Source organism: Hemiscyllium ocellatum, chromosome 20, assembly GCF_020745735.1.
Source record: "Hemiscyllium ocellatum isolate sHemOce1 chromosome 20, sHemOce1.pat.X.cur, whole genome shotgun sequence".
Classification (NCBI taxonomy): Eukaryota; Metazoa; Chordata; class Chondrichthyes; order Orectolobiformes; family Hemiscylliidae; genus Hemiscyllium; species Hemiscyllium ocellatum.
The window spans coordinates 7,931,044-7,951,832 of NC_083420.1; the positions used below are offsets into that span (position 1 = coordinate 7,931,044).

Genomic DNA, 20,789 nt, shown 5'->3' on the forward strand with positions numbered 1-20,789 from the left:
TTACTTGCTGCTCTAACATTTACCAGACTATAACACAACCTACACAATTGAAAATGTGGTTACCAAGTGGCAGGAGAGAATCACCTGCATCATTTTCTCTGGAGATGGGGAAAAAAGCTCTTCCTGCTCATAAGAATAATGAGAGGGCATTGATTTAAAATGATTTTGCAAAAGAAGTAAATGCAAAGTGCAAAAAATCTTGTTCGCGGAGTGGTTCCGGTCTGGAATGCACTGCCTAGAAGGGTGTGGAAAGCAGTGTGAATTGGGGCATTTTGATATTTCCATTTAAATAGAGACAATACCCAGTGTTTACATGTAGCTGTAGCACTCATTTGAAGAGCTGGTGCACGCACAAAGCCAAATGCACTAACAATTGTGGTAATACTTCTAGGCAGCTGGACCAGAGGTAGCGTCCTGCTTATTATGTCATGGATTTAAGACAACTTTACAGCACCAAATACTGATATTTCAGTAATGATTAGATCGAGTAATCATTACATAGCATTTTTAAACAGCAATATGGATTGCATTAACAAAAAATCTAAAGCACTATTTGCGCTTTTGGAGAAGATTTGTAGCTCAGGTTGCTCGCAGAGTTGGTAGATTTGTTCTCTGTTTCATCACCATTCCAGGATAACATCATCAGTGAGTCTCTGGTGAAGCACTGCTGTTCTGTCCCACTTTCTTTCTTAAGTATCTTGGTCTGTTGTGGTGGGTATATCACTTCTGGTTCTATTTGAGAGGTTGGTAAATGGGGTCCAAATCGACTTGTTTGTTGAGTTCCGGTTTGAATGCCAGGCCTTTAGGAATTCCTGTGCATATCTTTGTTTAGCTTGTCCCAGGATGGATGTGTTGTCCCAGATGAACTGGTGTCCCTCTTCGTCTGTGTGTATGGATTTTAGTGACAGTTTGTCATGTCTAATGGTGGCTAGTTAGTAATCATGTATCCTGCTGGCTAGTTTGCTGCCTGTCTGTTCAATGGAGTGTTTGTTCAGTCCTTGCAGGGTATTTTGTATATGACATTTGTTCTGCTTGTTGTTAGTACGGGGTCCTTTAAATTCATCAGGAGCTGTTTCAGTGTAATAGGAGGTTTACAGGCTACCATAATGCCTAGGGGCTGGAACAGCCTGATCATCTCACCTATCTTTAATGTACGGTAGTGTGGCTAGAGTTTCTGGGCATTGAGTCTTGTTTAGGCCTGTTGTGTAGGACTTGGTGGGCTGTGCTTATTGGGTACCCACTGTTCCTGGATACGTCATATAGGTATTTTGCCTTGGCTTCTTGTAGTTCCTGGGTGCTGCAGTGCATTGTGGCTCATTTATTTAATGTCCTGATGCAGCTCCGGTTGTGGGTGTTGGGAGGATTGCTCCTGTAGTTGAGTATCTGTCCTGCAAACACTGGTCTGCAGCTCTCCATTGGCTTTTCGTTCTACTGTGAGGTCTAGGAAGGGTGTCTGTTGTTGTTTTCTTCCTCTTTGAAATTTATGCTGAAAATGTGTTGCTGGTTAAAGCACAGCAGGTTAGGCAGCATCTCAGGAATAGGGAATTCGACGTTTCGAGCATAAGCCCTTCATCAGGAATGAAGGGCTTATGCTCGAAACGTCGAATTCCCTATTCCTGAGATGCTGCCTAACCTGCTGTGCTTTAACCAGCAACACATTTTCAGCTGTGATCTCCAGCATCTGCAGACCTCATTTTTTACTCTTTGAAATTTATACCAATAAGGATGTTCTTTAAGGGTTTGTTTTAATTTGTTGTGTTTCATGATGACAAAGGTGTCATCCACACAGGGGACCCTCTAATTTCAAATAGTAAGAATCATTTGACGACTGTTCAATTTATTAATTGTCTCTAAAAGAAGCAGCTTGTTTATGAAAAACTAGCCACTTTGTGTCCTACACAAAGTAGGCTTGTGTAGGAAAATAAATGTAATAGAATGAAGGAATCTAGCATTTCCAGACATTAATAAATGGTTGAATAGTACTTTACAACATTCTGGTTACAAACTTGTTTCAAGTCAGACTAAAAATGCAAATAGGTCAGATGGCGTTTTACTGTTAGATTATTTCCCTAGTCTGCACCAGGCCATTACAGTTTCATCTTTCAGCATTAGGGATTTAAATGCCTTTAGATTTCCACTTGAGCATGGTTAGGTTAGATTGCTCTCACTCCAGTATTACTGTGTCCTTTTCACTTCTGTAACAGGTTAAAATAAGATTGTTTGTAAAAAAAATGGTGTAAATACAGAGGAGATCTGCATGTGTGAAGACAGCCAAGCTCATGGTTCAGATTGAGAATCACCTAAACTACACCTTCTCTTGGTAAATGTCAGTAATATGGTTGTGCTCAATTTAGCCAGGTCCCTGCATGGAAGTAACAGTTTTGAGAGAACTTGCAGAAAGAACAGTTCAGTGGTCTACAGATCTGCTGCAGTCATGGTATGGACATTACAATGATGGCACTTCAGTGTTGATGGGCTTGTTCCTGAGAGATGTCACAAGGGACCGGTTTACTCATAGATCCAGTCAGCAGCACAGTCATTCCAGCAGATTAGCTCCTCTGGCTGAAACCAGAGAGAGATCTCACGTACAGCACTCTCCACAGAATCACTGCCATGGATTACATTCCTGCATCACACAACAAAATCAATACACCGAGTTAAACGTTTGAGTCTCTAAAACTGCATCACAGAATTGTTACAATACAGAGGGAGGTTATTCTGCCCATCAAGCCTGTATCAGCTCTGAGCATTAGTAATTCTTTCATGTAACCTTGCGCATAGTTGATCCCAGGCTTAGCTGAAGAGAGACCATCTTCAGCTGCTTCATCAACTACTTTCTCACCATCATGAGGTCAGAAGTGGAGATGTTCACCAAATGATTGTTCAACACATTTGTGACTCCTCAGATACTAAAGCAGTCCATGTCCAAAAATGCAGCATTATTTGGACAATACCCCAGCTTGGGTTGACAAGTGGCATATACCATTCTTGCCACAAAATGCCAGGCAGTGACCATCTCCAATAAAAGATGATTAACTATCACCTTCTGACATTCAATGGCATCACCATCACTGAATCCTCCACTATCCTGGGATTTCCATTAATCATTAGCCTGGATGAGTGTCAGACGGTGAGAGTAAAGCGTTAACAGCTGAATACAAGGGATGACCTAGAATCCAATTACAGCAGGGATAATTACAACCAATTAAAAACAAGATGGTTCTGGAGACAAATCAAATGGCTGGCAATAACATGATAGGTGTAAGAGTTGTTAATTTGGTTGGACCCTGGGCATGTGACTCTTATACTAATCACATTCCAAATAAACCTGTTGGACTATAACCTGGTGTCCTGATGAAGGGCTCATGCCCAAAACGTTGACTCTCCTGCTCCTCGGATGCTGCCTAACCAGCTGTGCTTTTCCAGCACCACATTTTTTAGACTAATCTGGTATCATGTGACGTCTGCTTTTGGACCACAGATGATGGTATGTTTACTCATACTAAAATCAATTTACCTGAATCCATTAATATCGTTGTAATTAAGTTTCCAGCTTTACTACTGACACCATTATCTGTGTGTCAGTGGGAAACGTGGATAAGTGGCTTTCTATCCAGCCTGAGATACCAGGGGGGTGAAGATATATGTGATATTGGGAAAGGACTGACAGGAATTTTTCTTCTGGAAAGAAGCCAAGAAGCAAACTATTTGAGGTGTTTACCATCAGCGATTTGCAGAACTAGGAGTAGGAGTACACAATTCAGCCCTCTGAGCCCACTCTGCTAAGTAATATGATCATAACAGATCTTAAAATTTATTACTATAAAAGAACTGATACAGGGAGATTTTTTCTTGTGGGTAAAAGCTATATCAATAGAAGATAGTCACTAAGGAACCCAACGGGAAGTTCAGAGGAAATCCTTTACTCAGACTGGTGAGAAAGTAAAGTTGTCTGGAACTTAGAGGCTGAAGTGCGTATAAGGGGAGACTAGATAAGCAGATGAAGATGACTGGAATGGAGACATACAGTAATAGATATAGATGAACCAAGAAGGTTGAGATTGAATACAGTAAAAATGCCAGTGTGGACAAGGTGGGCCATACGATCTGTTGCTGTGCTGTGTATACTTTGAAAACATATGCAACAGCATTATCCATCATTACTGAATACAGTGCAAGGTTGAGACCCTAAAACATGCCCTTGCAGGACACCTTTATTCCTGCCCTGCCACTTGGGTTACCTGTCTCCTACCACTCAACCACTAAAGAAGGAATCTATCAACTACCTTCTGGAAGTCCACATGACATTCATTCATTCCTTCAAATCATTCAATCAGGATCCAACCTTTATGGATCCAGTGATCAACTGAAAATGTTCCATGTGCTGAGACACTAACCATCATTAACTTGAAGTAGTCATTTCGGCACACTTGTGTTAGACAGCCTGTCTATCATTCTCTGGTCTCTCTCACCTTTCTCAAATAATGCAGGAAACACATTTCAGCTTAAAAACAAATGAATTGTTTGGCTCTTTCAGAAGATATTGAATCAGATCTAAAGAGTGCATTCCATTCAGCAAAGAATTAGTCTCAGTTTCTGCTAAAACGTTTGAGATCAAGAAAATACCCACCTGCCCACTTCGACACAGAAGTCTCCTCTGATAGTGCCTGGTGCAGAATCTGCAGGGTTGGTCTCTCCCATCATGGCCCGAGTGATTTTGACAACATCCAGTCCTTGCCATACCTGAAAATGATGAGGAAACGCAAGTCAGTAACAGAGTAGTATTATCTTGTGAAACAAACACGACAGCGAGTTTTGAGAAGATTTGTAGCTCAGTTTGAGGCTTGGGATATGGATTTACTCACTGAGCTGGAAGGTTCATTTTTAGACATTTCATCACCATACTAGGTAACATCTTCAGTGAGCTCCACATGAAGGCTTCCTCTGGAGCCTGACTGATGACGTTACCTAGTATGGTGATGAAACATCTGAAAATGAACCTTCCAGCTCAGCGAGCAAACCTACATCCATAAACAAGACAATTTATCAAACTCACGTTTCTGTGCTGACATGCAAACTGTGTACAAAACATTCTATTCTGAAAACTGTATTTAAGTGCAATAATCAACCTATAATGAGACAGATGAAATAATAACTGATTTCTTGGACTATAAAATCTTACATTAACCTTGAGTTCTACGACAGTAGTGTAATACTATTTATGCAATTTAAAATTCTTCCCCTCGACACAATTTTCACTTTCTTTCCTCTCAATATGCTGATATACTGGGCCAGGTGCTTCATTCTCAACAGTTGGCCTGGACAATGGAAGACTTCACTCTGGCCTAATCCACTGTTCAATGAGCCTTTTTCCAACATGGATCACTTGATAGCAATCTGGGGCAAGAATCTCAATAAATCTCTTACCTTTTAGTCAAGGATGCTGAGCAAACTATAAATTCCAAAATCATTGCCATTCAACTCTTGTAAATATCAGAAAGACCTGTGCTAACCTGAAAATTCTGCTCAAACTAGTTTGTACAAGTGATGAAGTCCGAAGATAGGAACTTTTCACATTGACATTAGTAGAGGCATGGTTTAAAAATAAAAGTCACCCAATTGTAGGAGTTACTTTTTTGGCATTTTTAATAAGTGGGTATTTAAAAAATTAGGAGCACTTTATCATTTGGTTTTCACCCTACTCTCTACCACAAAATTCACTTTTGGTTCCTAAGAGGTCTTATTGAACTCAATGTTAACTGTTTCTCTCTCCAGAAATACTACAAGACCTGCAGAGTTACCCTAGCCCTTGCTGTTTTTATTTTGTTTTTAATACTTTGGGATAATTCCCTGCAAGGTATTTAATTTTAATCATTCATTGTAAAAGCCTGTCTAAAACAGATGCACAAAATGTTCTGCTCTGTAGCTGTATCAAAAACATTTAAAATCAGGCACTGGGAGAGGTGATTATTTTGAGGATTGCTGTTAGGGTAAGGATACTCACTGTAATTATTAAAAGGTGCCTTTTAATTATTTAGATGAATTTGCTCATGTTGTTCACAAAAGCTGCTCAAGAATAGACCAACTCTATCCTTTATCAATTTTTAATGGTCAATATTAGTGTTTCTATGCTTGACATTATTAAATATTAAATATAAATTAGGTAATATTTCATTCCAACTTTCATGAGGCTGATACACAAATATACTACACCAATAAGCAATAGAACTTTGATCCTACAATTTATTACTTAATTATTCTCAATTCCTATCACATTATCAATGAGAGGCAGGGAGGAACTGTTCCATCCCTCTTCCCCAACCTCAATAGTTAAAAATATGATGACAACTCAGGGTGTTTTGGTCAACTTATAGTGATCTAAGTGTCACTGGAGAAGGAGTCAGTCAGCTGCTTCTTTTACCTCAAAAAAGATGCAGATTGCTTTGACGAGGAGGAGCAGAACAAGTGAATTAAAAGGAAAGTATAGTATAAATGGAAAAAATACATTTTGTCAAAACTTTTCAACTTGCACTCATCAGGACAATTTACATGAATAACCTCAGGAGAAAAGCAATTTTTTACAATTTGTAAGAGGCGCATGTTGATTAGTAGGCAAGTGGACTTTGATGGTGAGAGATGTTACTGTGGATAATGCTGATGATTAACAGTTAACTGTCAAGAGTTAAACTTTTAAAACAGACAGGTTGACATTCATTAAGAAGAGGTTGGGGGTTGTGAGCTGGATCAGCATTTATTTCCCACCCCTAACAGACCCGAAAACAGAGAAGAGTCAACCACATCATTGTGGGTCTGGAATTACATATTTGCAAAAATTCATTCATGGCTGGCTAGGCCAGCACTTCTTGCCCATCCCTAATTGCCCAGAGGGCAGTTTAGAGTCAACCACATTGTTGTGGTTTAGAGTTACATGTAGGCCAGTCCAAGGAAGGCATTTTCCTTCTTTATTGGACATGAGTGAACCAGATGGGTTTTTCTAACATTCACCAATACAGTCAGAGTCATAGAGACGCACAGCACGGAAACAGACCCTTTCAGCCCAACTCGTCTGTGCCAACCCAGTTACCCTAAACTAATCCAGTCTCCATTTGCCAGCACTTGGCCCATATCCCTCTAAACTGTTCCAATTCATATACCCATCTAGATGCATTTTAAATGTTGTATTTGTACCAGCCGCCACCACTTCCTCTTGCAGCTCGTTCCCCACACATACCACAGTCTGCATGAAAAGGGGGTCCCTTTCCCCTCTCGCCTTCAATCTAAGCCCCTCTAGTTCTGGACTCCCCCATCCCAGGTAAAATACCTTGTCTATTTACCCTATCCATGCCCCTCATGATTTTATAAACCTCTATAAGGTCACCCCTCAGCCTCTGACGCTCCAGGGAAAACAGCCCCAGCTGATTCAGCCTCTCCCTATAGCTCCAACCCTGGCAACATCCCTGCAAGTCTTTTCCGAATCTTTCAAGTTTAACATCATTCCTATGGTGGACTCTTAATTCCAGATTTATTTTTGTACTAAATTCAAATTCCACCATCTGCCATAACATGATTTGCACTCAGGTTTTCAGATTATTACTTGGGTCTTTGGATTAACAGTCCAGGAATAATGCCACAAGACTGCTGCCTCCCCTGTATCGGCCAGACCAGGTGAGAATGTAGACTTTTCTTCCCGAAAGGAAAATTTGCAAACTGGATCAGTTTTGACAACAATCAGCACGAGCAATAGGCTAGTGTTTTTTTTAAAATTCCAGAATTTTACTGAATTCAAATTTGACCATCTGCCATGATCCCAGAACTTGTTGCTGAGTGTTCTGGGTTACTAGTCCAGTGTCATTATCAATATACGCCTGCCTCCCCATGACTCGGAATGGTTAATTCTTCAGGCCACTGCCTTTATATTGGGGTGAAACGGGTGCAGTGCAGGTACATGTTCTCTCTGTTTGTAAAGAGTAGGAAACCGTGTAACAATACATATAGCTAACACTGCACTGCACTGTAATATCCTGAAGTGCGTTCTAAATTGGTTGTTAGCGCAATTCTTCACAGATTCAGGATTATCCAACAAATGTTATCCAGTTTGAGAATATCCAACTTCTCTAACAGTGACAGTTCATTGGCAAAATGATCAACACTGTCTTCACATACAGTATAAACGATGATTTCCTCTGAACTTGGTATTCCTGCAAACTGTCCTGATGAGTGCCAGGTAAAAGGCTTAGAAAATACTAAATGCTTTAACATACCATAGCGACTAAAGGGCCGGAGCTCATGTATTTCACCAATCCATTATAGAAAGGACGATCTTTGAGGTCAATGTAGTGATCTTTGAGCAGGTTTTCCGAAGCCTTAAAAAAAAAATTCATGTTGCATATTAGTCCCAATCTATTAAGCATTGTAGCAAAATATAAAACCTTTTTGAGCATTATAAAGCATATTCTTGAACAGCACAGCAGCAAAACATATATCAAAATACTCAGTTTTTTTTCCTAAGCATTTTTGTACAACCTATTTGATTTCTCTCCAAGTTTAAGAATTGCCACTCATTACTACATATACAAAGCACTGTCTATTGGAATGAATTTACTAAAGTATTTAATACTGGGAAACGCTTACAAAGATCAGCTCAGTGTTGTGACACAGTGCGAGTAGTTATCAAAGAATCCCTACGGCGTTGAAGCAGGCCATTTGGCCCATCGATTCCACAATGACCCTCCGAAGAATATCCCACCCCATCCCTGTAACGCTGCATTTCCCATGGCTAATCCACCTGACCGGCACATCCCTGGACGCTACAGGCAATTTAGCATGGCCAATCCACCTATTTAGACAAGGTAATGAAATAAAAATTTTTTGGCCCATTGTGCCAGGCTTCCCACAGAAAATGTGTAAACTCGATTATGAATGTGAGCCAGTTATTTAAACATAAATAAAAATAAAGTGAACATTTTTATCCATTTATTCATGTGACATTGGTGCCATTAGCTGAGCTGTTCTTTATTGCCCGTCCGTAGCTGCCTTGGAGAAATTGGGGTACACTGTTTTCTTAAACCATTGTAGTACTTGTGGTGCAGGGATACTGACAATGCTGTTAGAAGGCAGTTCCAAGATTTTACCCGGTGACACTCAAGAACCAGGCCAGACACCTTCAAAACATAAAGTAGCCCAGGCCCTAACTTTTAGGAACATAGAACATTACAGCACAGTACAGGCCCTTTGGCCCTTGACGTTGTGCCAGCCTTTTATCCTACGCTAAGATCAGATTACCCTACATACTCTTCATTGTACTAACTTCCATGTGCCTATCAAGAGTCATTTAAATGTCCCTAATGTCTCTGACTTTACTACCATCACCGGCAGTGCATTCCATGCACCCACCACTCTCCAAGTAAAGGTTCTACCTCTGACATCTCCCCTAGACTTTCCTCCGATTACCTTAAAATTACACCCCCGCATGACAGACATTTCCATCCTGGGAATAAGTCTCTGACTATCCACTCTATCAATGTCTCTCATATTCTTGCACACCTCCATCAAGTCACCTCTCATCCAGCTTCGCTCTGATGAGAAAAGCCCTAGTTCCCTCAACCTTTCTTCATTAGACATACCCTCCAGCCGAGGCAGCATCCTGATAAATCTCCTCTGCACCAACTTTGAGGGATCTATGGATATGAATGCCAAGATCCCTCTGTTCCTCCACAAAGCCAAGAGTCCTACCTTTAAGCTTGTATTTTGCATTCAAATTCGACATTCCAAAATGAATCACTTCACACTTTTATAGATTGAATTCCATCTGCCACCTCTACATCTGTATCCTGTCAATATAGAACATAAAACATTACAGCGCAGTACTGGCCCTTCAGCCCTCAAGGTTGTGCCGCCCTGTCATATTAATCTGAAGCCCATCCCACCTACACTATTCCATGTACATCCATATGCCTGTCCAATGTCTTGTTGTAACTTACAACAACACTATCCAGAACTCCACCAACCTTCACATCATTGGCAAACTTACTAACCCACCTTTCCACTTCCTCATTTATGTCATTTATACAAATCACAAAGAGCAGAGGTCCCAGAACAGATCCCCATGGAACACCACTGGTCACCAAGCACCAGGCTGAATACTTTCCATCTACCACCACCTTGTCTTCTATGGGCCAGCCAATTCTGTATTCAGACAGCCAAATTTCCTTGGATTCCATGCCTCCTTACTTTCTGAATGAGCCTATCATGGGGAACCTTATCAAACGCCTTGCTAAAATCCATGTACACCACATCCACTGCTCTACCTTCAGCAACATGTTTTGTCACATCCTCGAAGAATTCAATAATACTTGTGAGGCATGACCTGCCCCTCACAAAGCCAGGCTGACGATCTCTAATTAAACTATGGGTTTCTAAATAATCATAAATCCTGTCTCTCAGAATCGTCTCCATACTTTGCCCACCACTGATGCAAGACTGCTTGGGCTGTAATTCCCAGGGTCATCCCTATTCCTTTTCTTGAACAAAGGATTAACATTTGCCACCCTCCAATCATCCTGCACTACTCCAGTGGACAGTGAGGACGTAAAGCTCATCGCCAAAGGTGCGACGTACCCCGACACGTTGAATGTTACAGCAGCATCCAAGGTGACACCTGGCCCCCTACACTCCCTGACCAAAATCTCCCTTAGACATTTTTTCGACCCGTCTGTGGGATGTGGGCGTCACTGGCTGGACCCGCATTTATTGCTGTTCCTGTAGAAGGCAGTGCCCTGGGACTGGAAAATGCAAATATGTTCCTGTTTCAAAAGGCTATAAGGATAAACACCGAAACTTCCAAATACGCGGTTTCTGCACAGTGTGCTTGGGAGAGAACCTCCCACTGGTGAAGGATTGGGAAGCATGAAATAATTAGTAAGAAAAGGAAATGGTGAGCAAAGAGAAATATTCTCACCCAGCGAGAGGATCAGATCTGGACTGTTTGGGAGTGTGGTCAGTGTAGATTCAATGGAGATTTTTAACAGGAAATTAAATCATTATCTTGAGTGAAAACACTTGTCCATCTCTGGGGAAAGCATTGGCTCTAGGTGGACTACTCCTTCAAAAGGGCCAAAGGAGTGAAGGGGTGAATGGGCACATTCTGTGCTGTAACTAATCTCTTCCTCTTCGAGAGACATTTTCCATACAAGATGGTGCTAGTCTGCAAGCTAATCTAAGCATTGTTAATCTGCTCAGCCTGAACAATGTGTTGGTAGAGGATTTTCCTGCAGGTTTGGGTCGTTTTTCACTCTCAGTCGGTGTACAGTAATTACACCCCAGCCAATGTGTCCAGATCAAACTCTGAGCCGATAAACCCAGAGCCAAAGACTGTTGTTTTAGGCAAATGCAAGGTGGATATCCCAGGAGTGATGCAGCTGGTCAAACCACTCAGCTTTAAGTGAAACAGAATTTATTTACTCACCACCGAATGAAACACAAACAAAAGAAAACAGAATTTAGAGCAAGTATTTGAAAACCTGAATGACATGATAACCCCGCAACTTAACAAAGGAGCTGTTCCAATTTCTTGTATCATCCCATAAAACACCTCTTACCAAAAGGTAAATTCAAACAAAGGTTTTTACAGAGAGGTGAGACAGAGATGGCAGAGGGAATCAGCCAGAGTTCACTGGCTGAAGCATGGAGCCTCTTCACTGCAGCAGCTTTCTCTCCCACGCCCCTCTGCAGTTTCTAACTGCGACAACTAAACCAAAGTAAAAACATCCCTGAGCTGGGAGAACTGGCCAACCCCCTTTCATAGTACAAGTATTTTGAAAAAAAACCCTAAAAACCCATTTCCCGCTTGTTGCCTTAGGCAGTATCTGTTAGCCATCATCAAAGTGGCCTGATCCTAGACAAACTGGAACCTCTGCTTTTTACAATCCCTCCTGAAAAAAAACCAAGGACAACATAACCTTGTTGAAGCAGCAGCATTGTCACACACTGAAGAAACAGTGATACAGTTCCAAGTCAGGATGGTGAATGACTGGGAAGGGAACTTGCAAGTTGATGGTTTGCCCACGTATCTGCTGCCCATGTGATGGAGGCCGCGTGTGGGAAGGTGTTTTTGGAGCATTACTCAGTTACTGCAGCACATCTGTAGACAACATGCAGTGTGCTGTGGCCTCATGTTGAGTTTCTCTAGTGTTGCAGAGTTGTACTCGTTCTGCCTCTGAATGGAAAAGGTAGATATAAAGAAAATGTTTCCCTTGACTGAAGAATCAAGAACATGGGGCAACCGAGACTAGGAGAAATACTTTCAAAGTGTGGTTGAATCTTTGAAATTCTCAGATAGGTATGGATGGTCACTGCCGAATGTATTTTGGGTTCTGGGTGAATTAAGAGAAATGGAGAATGAAAGTAAAAAGGCAGAAGTGGGTACTGCAGATGCTGGAGATTAGAGTCAGAGCCTCATTCCTGGTGAAGGGTTTTGCCCGAAACGTTGATTTTCCTGCTCCTGGGGTGCTGCCTGACCTGCTGTGCTTTTCCAGCCCCACACTAACCTCGAATGATCGAAGAAAACCAAGTTGGGACTGGACATCAGACAAGAACAAACTTAATGATGAAGCAGGCTCCCAGATTAAATAGCCTGGTGCTAGTCCTTTTCTTAGAAAACAAAGGTATTGACCATCACTCAGCTCAAAAAACATCACTGTCTTGATGAGAAACTCTGTCCATTTTAAAAGATACTCTTTTTTTCATGACCTACATGCATACAGAAATAGTACCTACTTGTACTAAATTACACCTATACTTCACCAGGCCAAGGAACACGGGGCACTGTACCTGCAATATTTTCATTCCAACCAGTTTAAATCCCTTCTGCTCAAACCTCCGTATGATTTCTCCGATCAGCCGTCGCTGAACTCCATCTGGTTTGATAGCTACAAAAGTGCGCTCATGTATCCCAGTGATTACTGAGAAGTGAATAGAAAATGCAGACATTTTAGAAGTTTCACATTTGTAACACACCTTTCACAAACCACGAGAGCATCCAGAGTGCAGTATCAAGCATGCTAGCAGTGTTGTAATGTGGTAAACGTGGCAGCCAAGTTGTACACAGTATGGTCCCACAAAGACTAACGTGATAACGTTTTAGTGAGGCAACACCCCAGCTAGGCTCAGCGCAAGCTGGAAGAACAGCATCTCATTTTCCATTTAGGGACATGGGCTGAATATAGAGTTCAATCATTTTAGAGCCAGAACATCTCCGACATCCTTCACCCACCCTCACACCCCAGGCCCTGTCATGACATGGGCTTCTTTCAGCACAGGAGAAAATGAGGGCTGCAGATGCTGGAGTTCAGAGTGGAAAAGTGTAGCGCTGGAAAAGCACAGAAGGTCAGGCTGCATCCGAGGAGCAGGAGAGTCGACGTTTTGAGCATTCCTGATGAAGGGCTTATGCCCGAAACACAGACTCTCCTGCTTCGTGGTTGCTGCCTGACCTGCTGTGCTTTTCCAACGCTACACTTTTCAACGATGCTCTCAGCATAGAGTCAGAGATGTACAGCATGGAAACAGACCCTTCGGTCCAACCCGTCCATGCCGACCAGATATCGCACCCCATCTAGTCCCACCTGCCAGCACCCGGCCCATATCCCTCCAAACCCTTCCTATTCATATACCCATCCAACTGCCTCGTAAATGTTGCAATTGTACCAGCCTCCACCACATCCTCTGGCAGCTCAGTCAACCTATTTCCTACTAATCATTGTCCCCATGAGAACCAAAAATAGAAGTTGCTGGAAAAACTCAGCAGGTCCAGCACAATCCGTGAACAGAAATCAGAGTTAATGTTTAAGGTCCAGTGACACTTCCTCTTCACAGCTGCTGCCAGACATGCTGAGCTTTTCCAGCAACTTCTGTTTGTTTCGAATTTACAGCGTCCCCATTTCTTTTGGTTTTCATTGTCCCCGTTATCAGCTTTTCTTCTTCCTTGACTTATTATCAACCACCTCATGGTCTGCCTAACTTCCCTTCTCTCTCTCTCTCTCTGGGCTCCATCTCCACCTATCTGCTCACTCTTTTCTACTCCCAACCCAATCACCTGCATAAACATCACCTTTCCCTAGTAAAAGCAGTTCCGAGGAAGGGTCACTGGACTTGACACATTAACTCTGCTTTCTCTCCATTGATGCTGCCAGATCTGCTAAGTTTCTTCAGCAATTCTGGCCTGTTTCAGATCTTCAGCAACCTCAGTTCTTTTACATAGAACAGTACAGTACAGCACAGGCCCTTCAGCCCACGATGTTGTGCCGACCATTGATCCTCATGTATGCACCCTCAAATTTCTGTGACCATATGCATGTCCAGGAGTCTCTTAAATGTCCCCAATGACCCTACCTCCACAACTGCTGCTGGCAACGCATTCCATGCTCTCACAACTCTGTGTAAAGAACCTGCCTCTGACATCTCCTTTATACTTTCCTCCAACCAGCTTAAAACTATGACTCCTCATGTTAGTCATTTCTGCCCTGGGAAATAGTCTCTGGCTATCAACTCTATCTATGCCTCTCATTATTGTGTAAACCTCAATTAGGTCCCCTCTCCTCCTCCTTTTCTCCAATGAAAAAAGTCCGAGCTCAGTCAACCTCTCCTCATAAGATAAGCCCTCCAGTCCAGGCAGCATCCTGGTAAACCTCCTCTGAATCCTCTCCAAAGCATCCACACCTTTCCTATAATAGGGCGACCAGAACTGGACGCAGTATTCCAAGTGCGGTCTAACCAAAGTTTTATGGAGCTGCAACAAGATCTCATGACTCTTAAACTCAATCCCCCTGTTAATGAAAGCCAAAACACCATATGCTTTCTTAACAACCCTGTCCACTTGGGTGGCCATTTTAAGGGATCTATGTATCTGCACGCCAAGATCCCTCTGTTCCTCCACACTGCCAAGAATCCTATCCGTAATCCTGTACTCAGCTTTCAAATTCCACCTCCCAAAACGCATCACCTCGCATTTATCCAGGTTGAACTCCATCTGCCACCTCTCAGCTCATCTCTGCATCCTGTCAATGTCCCGCTGCAGCCTACAACAGCCCTCTATACTGTCATGTCAATGACACCTCCAACCTTTGTGTCGTCTGCAAACTTGCTGACCCATCCTTCAATCCCCTCATCCAAGTTATTAATAAAAATTACAAACAGTAGAGGCCCAAGGACAGAGCCCTGTGGAACACCACTCACCACAAACTTCCAGGCAGAATATTTTCCTTCTACTATCACTCGCTGTCTTCTGTTGGCCAGCCAATTCTGCATCCAGACAGCTATGTTCCCCTGAATCCCATTCCTCCTGACCTTCTGAATGAGCCTACCATGGGAAACCTTATCAAATGCCTTGCTGAAGTCCATATACACCACATTCACAGCTCGACCCTCATCAACGTTTCTAGTCACATCCTCAAAGAACTCGATAAGGTTTGTGAGGCATGACCTGCCCCTCACAAAGCCGTGTTGACTGCATTTAATCAAGCCATGCTCTTCCAGATGGTCATAAATCCTATCCCTCAGAATCCTTTCTAACACCTTGCAGACGACAAGTTTTATTTTAATGATGTTAATCAAAAATAAATATTAGGCAGCAACAAATATGACAGATGCTTGAAATTTGAAACAATATCGAGAGCTTTCTGTTTCTAAGAGGAGTCATATTGGACTCAAAACATTAAGTGTCTGTCTCACACCACGTATGCTGTTAGATCTGTTGAGTGTCTGTTTTTAAATCAATGAGAACTCCCCTGTATCTCCTTCAAACAGTTCACTCCTCTACATTTAGCGGAGTTGGTAAATGGAGCATGTGGAAGATGGTACCTCTGACAGTACTGCACTCTCACAGTACTAACCTTCAAACAGTGAAGCATTCCCTCAGTACTGCTCAAGTATTAGCCTTAATTTTGATCTCCAGTCACTATTGGGAGCCTTGAACGCATAAGATGAGCCATAATTATTCGACTTGGTCCACTAAGAAATACTTGGTTGCTAACAATCATGTTTTTAAATTGACCTATTCTACATGTAGTGATCTGGATGAGCAGGGATTAGGCCATTCAGCCTCTCAGATCTGTTTGCTCAGCTTTTCAAATAGGTCACAAATTAAATCCATTTACCTGCCCTGGATCACGAACCCATTTTATAAGTTAAACAGTTCAATTTTGAAAATTTCAATTTGAGTTATAGAGTTTTCAAAGCACAGAAAAAGACGATACAGTCCATCAAGTCCACAAAGGTCATAACGCACCTCTATTCTAATTCCATTTCCAGCACTCATGACCTTTAATGCTAGGATTGTTAAGTGCTCATCTTCATTCTTAAATGTTTTGAGTGTTCCAGAAACCCACCAGTCTCTGAGTGAATTTTCTTTTTCTCTGAATCTCCTGCTCATTACCTTAAATGAATCATAGAATCCCTACAGTGTGGAAACAGGCTCTTTGGTCCAAGTCCACACCGACCCTCCGAAGAGTAACCCACCCAGACCCATTCCCCTATCCTATATTTAGCCCTGACTAACGCACCTAACCTATGAACACTATGGGCAATTTAGAACGGCCAATTCAACTGACCTGCACATTTTGGATTGTGGGAGGAAACAAACCCATGCAGACACGGGGAGAATGGGCAAACTCCACACAGGCAGTCGTCAGAGGTTGGAATCAAAACTGGGTCGCTGGTACTGTAAGGCAGCAGTGTTAATCACTGAGCCACCATGCTGCACTAAAGGGCTGTAAGGGGAAAGGTTTTTCCCTATCTCCCTCATAACTTTGTACACCTCAATCAATACTCTCAAGTTAGTCTTCTCTGCTCAAAAGGAAAACAATCCCAGCCAATCTAGTCTCTTTTCTTAGCTGAATTGTTCCAGTCTAGGAAACGTCTTGGTGAATCCCCTCTGCAGCCTCTATAGTTCAGTCACATCCTTCCTAAAGTGTGGTGCCCAGACCTGACCCAGTACTCCAGCTGTGGCCTAACTAATGTCATATACATCTCCATTATTACCTCTGTTCTGAGGAAGGGTCACTTGACCAGAAATGTTAACTCTGATTTCTCTCCACAAGTACTGCCCGACCTGCTGAGCTTTTCCAGAGACAAAAAAAAACCCTGCAGATGCTGGAATCCAAAGTAGACAGGCAGAAGGCTGGAACGAAGACAGCAAGCCAGGCAGCATCAGGAGGTAAACAAGTCCGTGATTAAGATGTAACCTGTCCTGAAGAAAGATTAAAATCTTCGAGTAAAAAATGAGGTCTGCAGATGCTGGAGATCACAGCTGCAAATGTGTTGCTGGTCAAAGCACAGCAGGCCAGGCAGCATTCTGTTCCTGAGATGCTGCCTGGCCTGCTGTGCTTTGACCAGCAACACATTTGCAGCTGAAGAAAGATTACACCAGAAATGTCAACTTCTCCACCTCCTGATGCTGCCTGGCCTGAGTTCTTCCAGCCTCCAGCTTGGCTACTGCTGAGCTTTTCCAGCAATTCAATCATAGCCTCCTTGCTCTTCTCAAGTGCAATCATATTCTGACTTCAGAAGATTTTCCAGATTGACCAGCCTTTGTGCAAAGGAGGGAATGCCTCCCATTACTGTGCGACCTTGAATAGCCTATAACTTTAAGGCTATGCAAACCACTGCAGATGCTGCAAAGGCAATGGCCCTTGCTTGCAGTGGAGTGAATTAATATGGTTCATTATATTGTCAAGCAGTGCGGAATGTAAATGCACTGCACACACTGGGTGTAGACTGATGACTCCTCAGTGCTCTCTCATTGAGTTGGCTGGGCCCCGGCCTCCCCTCGCTAGTATTCGGCCCCTCAGCCCCAGTCTAGCCCCGCTCTCACCCGACTGGAACAAGTAGGCAAAGGCGGTCAACGCCACGCAGATCATCTCAGCCGTCCCCGCGCCTCTCCACCCGAGAAAAGGACGGCCGCGCGCGCGCGCTCTCGCACCCTTGTAGCACCGCCCCCAAGGAGCGCGCACGGCGGCCCGGCCCTCCATGATACATCCACACGGAGCGCCCCCCGGCGGCTGGGAGGGATGCGGTCACACTGTTGCCGCCACACGGAGCGCCCCCCGGCGGCTGGGAGAGATGCGGTCACACTGTTGCCGCCACACGGAGCGCCCCCCGGCGGTTGGGAGGGATGCGGTCACACTGTTGCCGCCACACGGAGCGCCCCCCGACGGCTGGGAGAGATGCGGTCACACTGTTGCCGCCACACGGAGCGCCCCCCGACGGCTGGGAGAGATGCGGTCACACTGTTGCCGCCACACGGAGCGCCCCCCGGCGGTTGGGAGGGATGCGGTCACACTGTTGCCGCCACACGGAGCGCCCCCCGACGGCTGGGAGAGATGCGGTCACACTGTTGCCGCCACACGGAGCGCCCCCCGGCGGCTGGGAGGGATGCGGTCACACTGTTACCGCCACACAGAGCGCCCCCGGCGGTTGGAAGGAGTATGATCACACTGATATATCCACAGGGAGCGCCCCCGAGCGGATGGGAGGAGTACGATCACACTGATATACGGCCACACAGAGAGCTCCTCATTGGCTGGGAGAAGAGATGGTCCCACCGATGCCAAGTCGTGCATCCTCTGGCGGCTGGGAGGAGTGATGATCACACCGATACCGCTACACCGAGCAACCGTCGCCCCCCCCCCCCCCCCCAACCCATGGAATGCTGTTCATGCCCCCGTCGGCTGGGAGAAGGGTGGTATTATTGATATTGCCACAGCGAGCGCCATTGGCGGCTGGGAGGAGTGTGGTCTCACTGAGACAGCCACACCGCCCAGCAGCGCCCTCCGGCGGCTGGGAGGTGTGCGGTCACATTGATACAGCCACACCGAGCGTGCCCCCGTCGGCTAGGAGTGCGGTCACGTTGCTAGGGTCACAGCGGGCGCCTCCCGGTGGCTGGGATAAGTGCGCTCACACTGATGCCGCCACAGCGGGCGCCCCCGGGTGGCTAGGAGGAGTGCGATCGCACTGATGCCGCCACAGCGGGCGCCCCCGGGTGGTTGGGAGGAGTGCGATCACACTGATGCCGCCACAGCGGGCGCCCCCGGGTGGTTGGGAGGAGTGCGATCACACTGATGCCGCCACAGCGGGCGCCCCCGGGTGGTTGGGAGGAGTGCGATCACACTGATGCCGCCACAGCGGGCGCCCCCGGGTGGTTGGGAGGAGTGCGATCACACTGATGCCGCCACAGCGGGCGCCCCCCGGTGGCTGGGAGGAGTGCGATCACACTGATGCCGCCACAGCGGGCGCCCCCCGGTGGCTGGGAGGATTGCGGTCACCTGTCGCCCGTCCCTCGGCGGGTTTCCCGCTCGACGTCGCTGGTTGTCCGTCCGGAGAGTAACTGAACGGCGAGCGATTACCACAACTTGATTTAATTCCTTTATAGGTTTATCCTCAGAGTCTCCCTTATACCTCCTACGGTTAATGATGTTGGGAGAGTACAGACCCTCACAGGGTGGCGGCAAACCGCCTGGAGTTAGTGGAACTTTACAAAATGTCAGTGGGAATTTTAAATATTCCAGTTGATCAAGAGGTCCACATAATCAATGTAAAGACCCACACTAAGTAATAGAAACATAATGTAGGGAGTATATATATCACTGTTATACTTTATATACAGCCTAAATCAATTAAATAACAATGCAACTTTGCCTTAAATAACACTAGCCAGCACAGAGTCTTCTCACTGGCACTCTTAACTAACTACTCGGACTTCGTGGAGATTGCAATGATACAGTAAATTTCCAATATTTACTGTATATAGTTTTTGCCAGTTTATCATGAGTGCCAGTTCATAAGGTACCAGTTAAGACAAAGTTTGCTGTACTTTATTGTTTACTATTGCTTGACTGAAGTTTTTGTACTGTTAATAAATTGCTAAGTCTTTTGTTTAAGCTCCAGACTGATGACTGGAGTTGATTATTTGTAAAGTCTGGGATTGGTTCTTCTAAAAGTCTGGTTGGAACCATTGGGGGTCAATTTTGAGGATCTTTGAAGGTTTAATTTTTCTTTAATGTGAATACAGAGTTAGAAAAGCTGATTTAGATTGGCTATCTATCCCTCTGTTGCAGCATTACCCTCAATTAAGATGCAGTTAATTAGTGTGAACAACCCAATTTAAGGATTCAAGTTTGCACTTGTTTATAATTGCAGGATGCCAAAATATCCAAATATATTTTTTTGATTAGTAGAGAATTCAGGAGGTCATGCCAGAAGCAGTACGAGGTTTAACCAAAATAAGCATCAACTTGGGTGTGGCTAGAATGCCCGATGATAAGCATCGCCTATATTCTAAATAGCATATGGATCAGATCTATGCCTTACACCTCTGCCATATCCACAAATGCTAGTGAACAATTAACTAAATGGAGGAAATGGTTACACAAATATCCACATCACTCTTTTCATTGATGGGAAACCCCAGCACATCAGTGTAAAAAACAAAGTTGAAGCATTTGCAACCATCTTAAAAACAGAGGTGCCTACCATAAAGGACAATGACTGTGGTGATTGGAGGCCAGTCATCTCAGTATTATATTGCTGCAAGAGTGTCTCAGGGTAGAGTCCTTGGCCCAGCTATATTCAGCTTCATCAACAACCTTGCCCTGTCATAACGTCTGAAGTGGGATATTTGCTGATGGTTTCACAACATTCACCACTATTCACAACTCCACAGATGTTGAAGCAGTCATTGTCCATTTTAATTGAATAGAATAAGCTTTATTATCATGTATTCAAATGAATACAGTGAAAAG

General features: G+C 44.1%; 1 protein-coding gene across 1 annotated transcript; it reads right to left on the reverse strand.

Moving 5' to 3' along the window:
* Positions 1-1,614: 1,614 nt before the first annotated feature.
* On the reverse strand, positions 1,615-17,960 carry nme3 (NME/NM23 nucleoside diphosphate kinase 3). Its single transcript, XM_060840126.1, has 5 exons — positions 17,864-17,960; positions 12,829-12,959; positions 8,262-8,363; positions 4,631-4,743; positions 1,615-2,626 (listed from the first exon to the last, which is right to left on the reverse strand). Exons 1-5 carry the CDS (start codon positions 17,907-17,909, stop codon positions 2,509-2,511), a joined length of 510 nt encoding a protein of 169 aa, XP_060696109.1. The 5' UTR covers positions 17,910-17,960; the 3' UTR covers positions 1,615-2,508.
* Positions 17,961-20,789: the final 2,829 nt, after the last annotated feature.

What these genes read in the sequence shown, in the direction of transcription:
- nme3 (XM_060840126.1), bottom strand. Translation starts at nt 17,909, where the DNA reads ATGATCTGCGTGGCGTTGACCGCCTTTGCCTACTTGTTCCAGTCGG. An exon ending in TGCCTACTTGTTCCAGTCGG is followed by an intron (nt 12,960 to 17,863) that starts GTGAGAGCGGGG and finishes TTCACTTCTCAG; the next exon opens with TAATCACTGGGATACATGAG. An exon ending in CCGGCCCTTTAGTCGCTATG is followed by an intron (nt 4,744 to 8,261) that starts GTATGTTAAAGC and finishes CATCATTTTCAG; the next exon opens with GTATGGCAAGGACTGGATGT.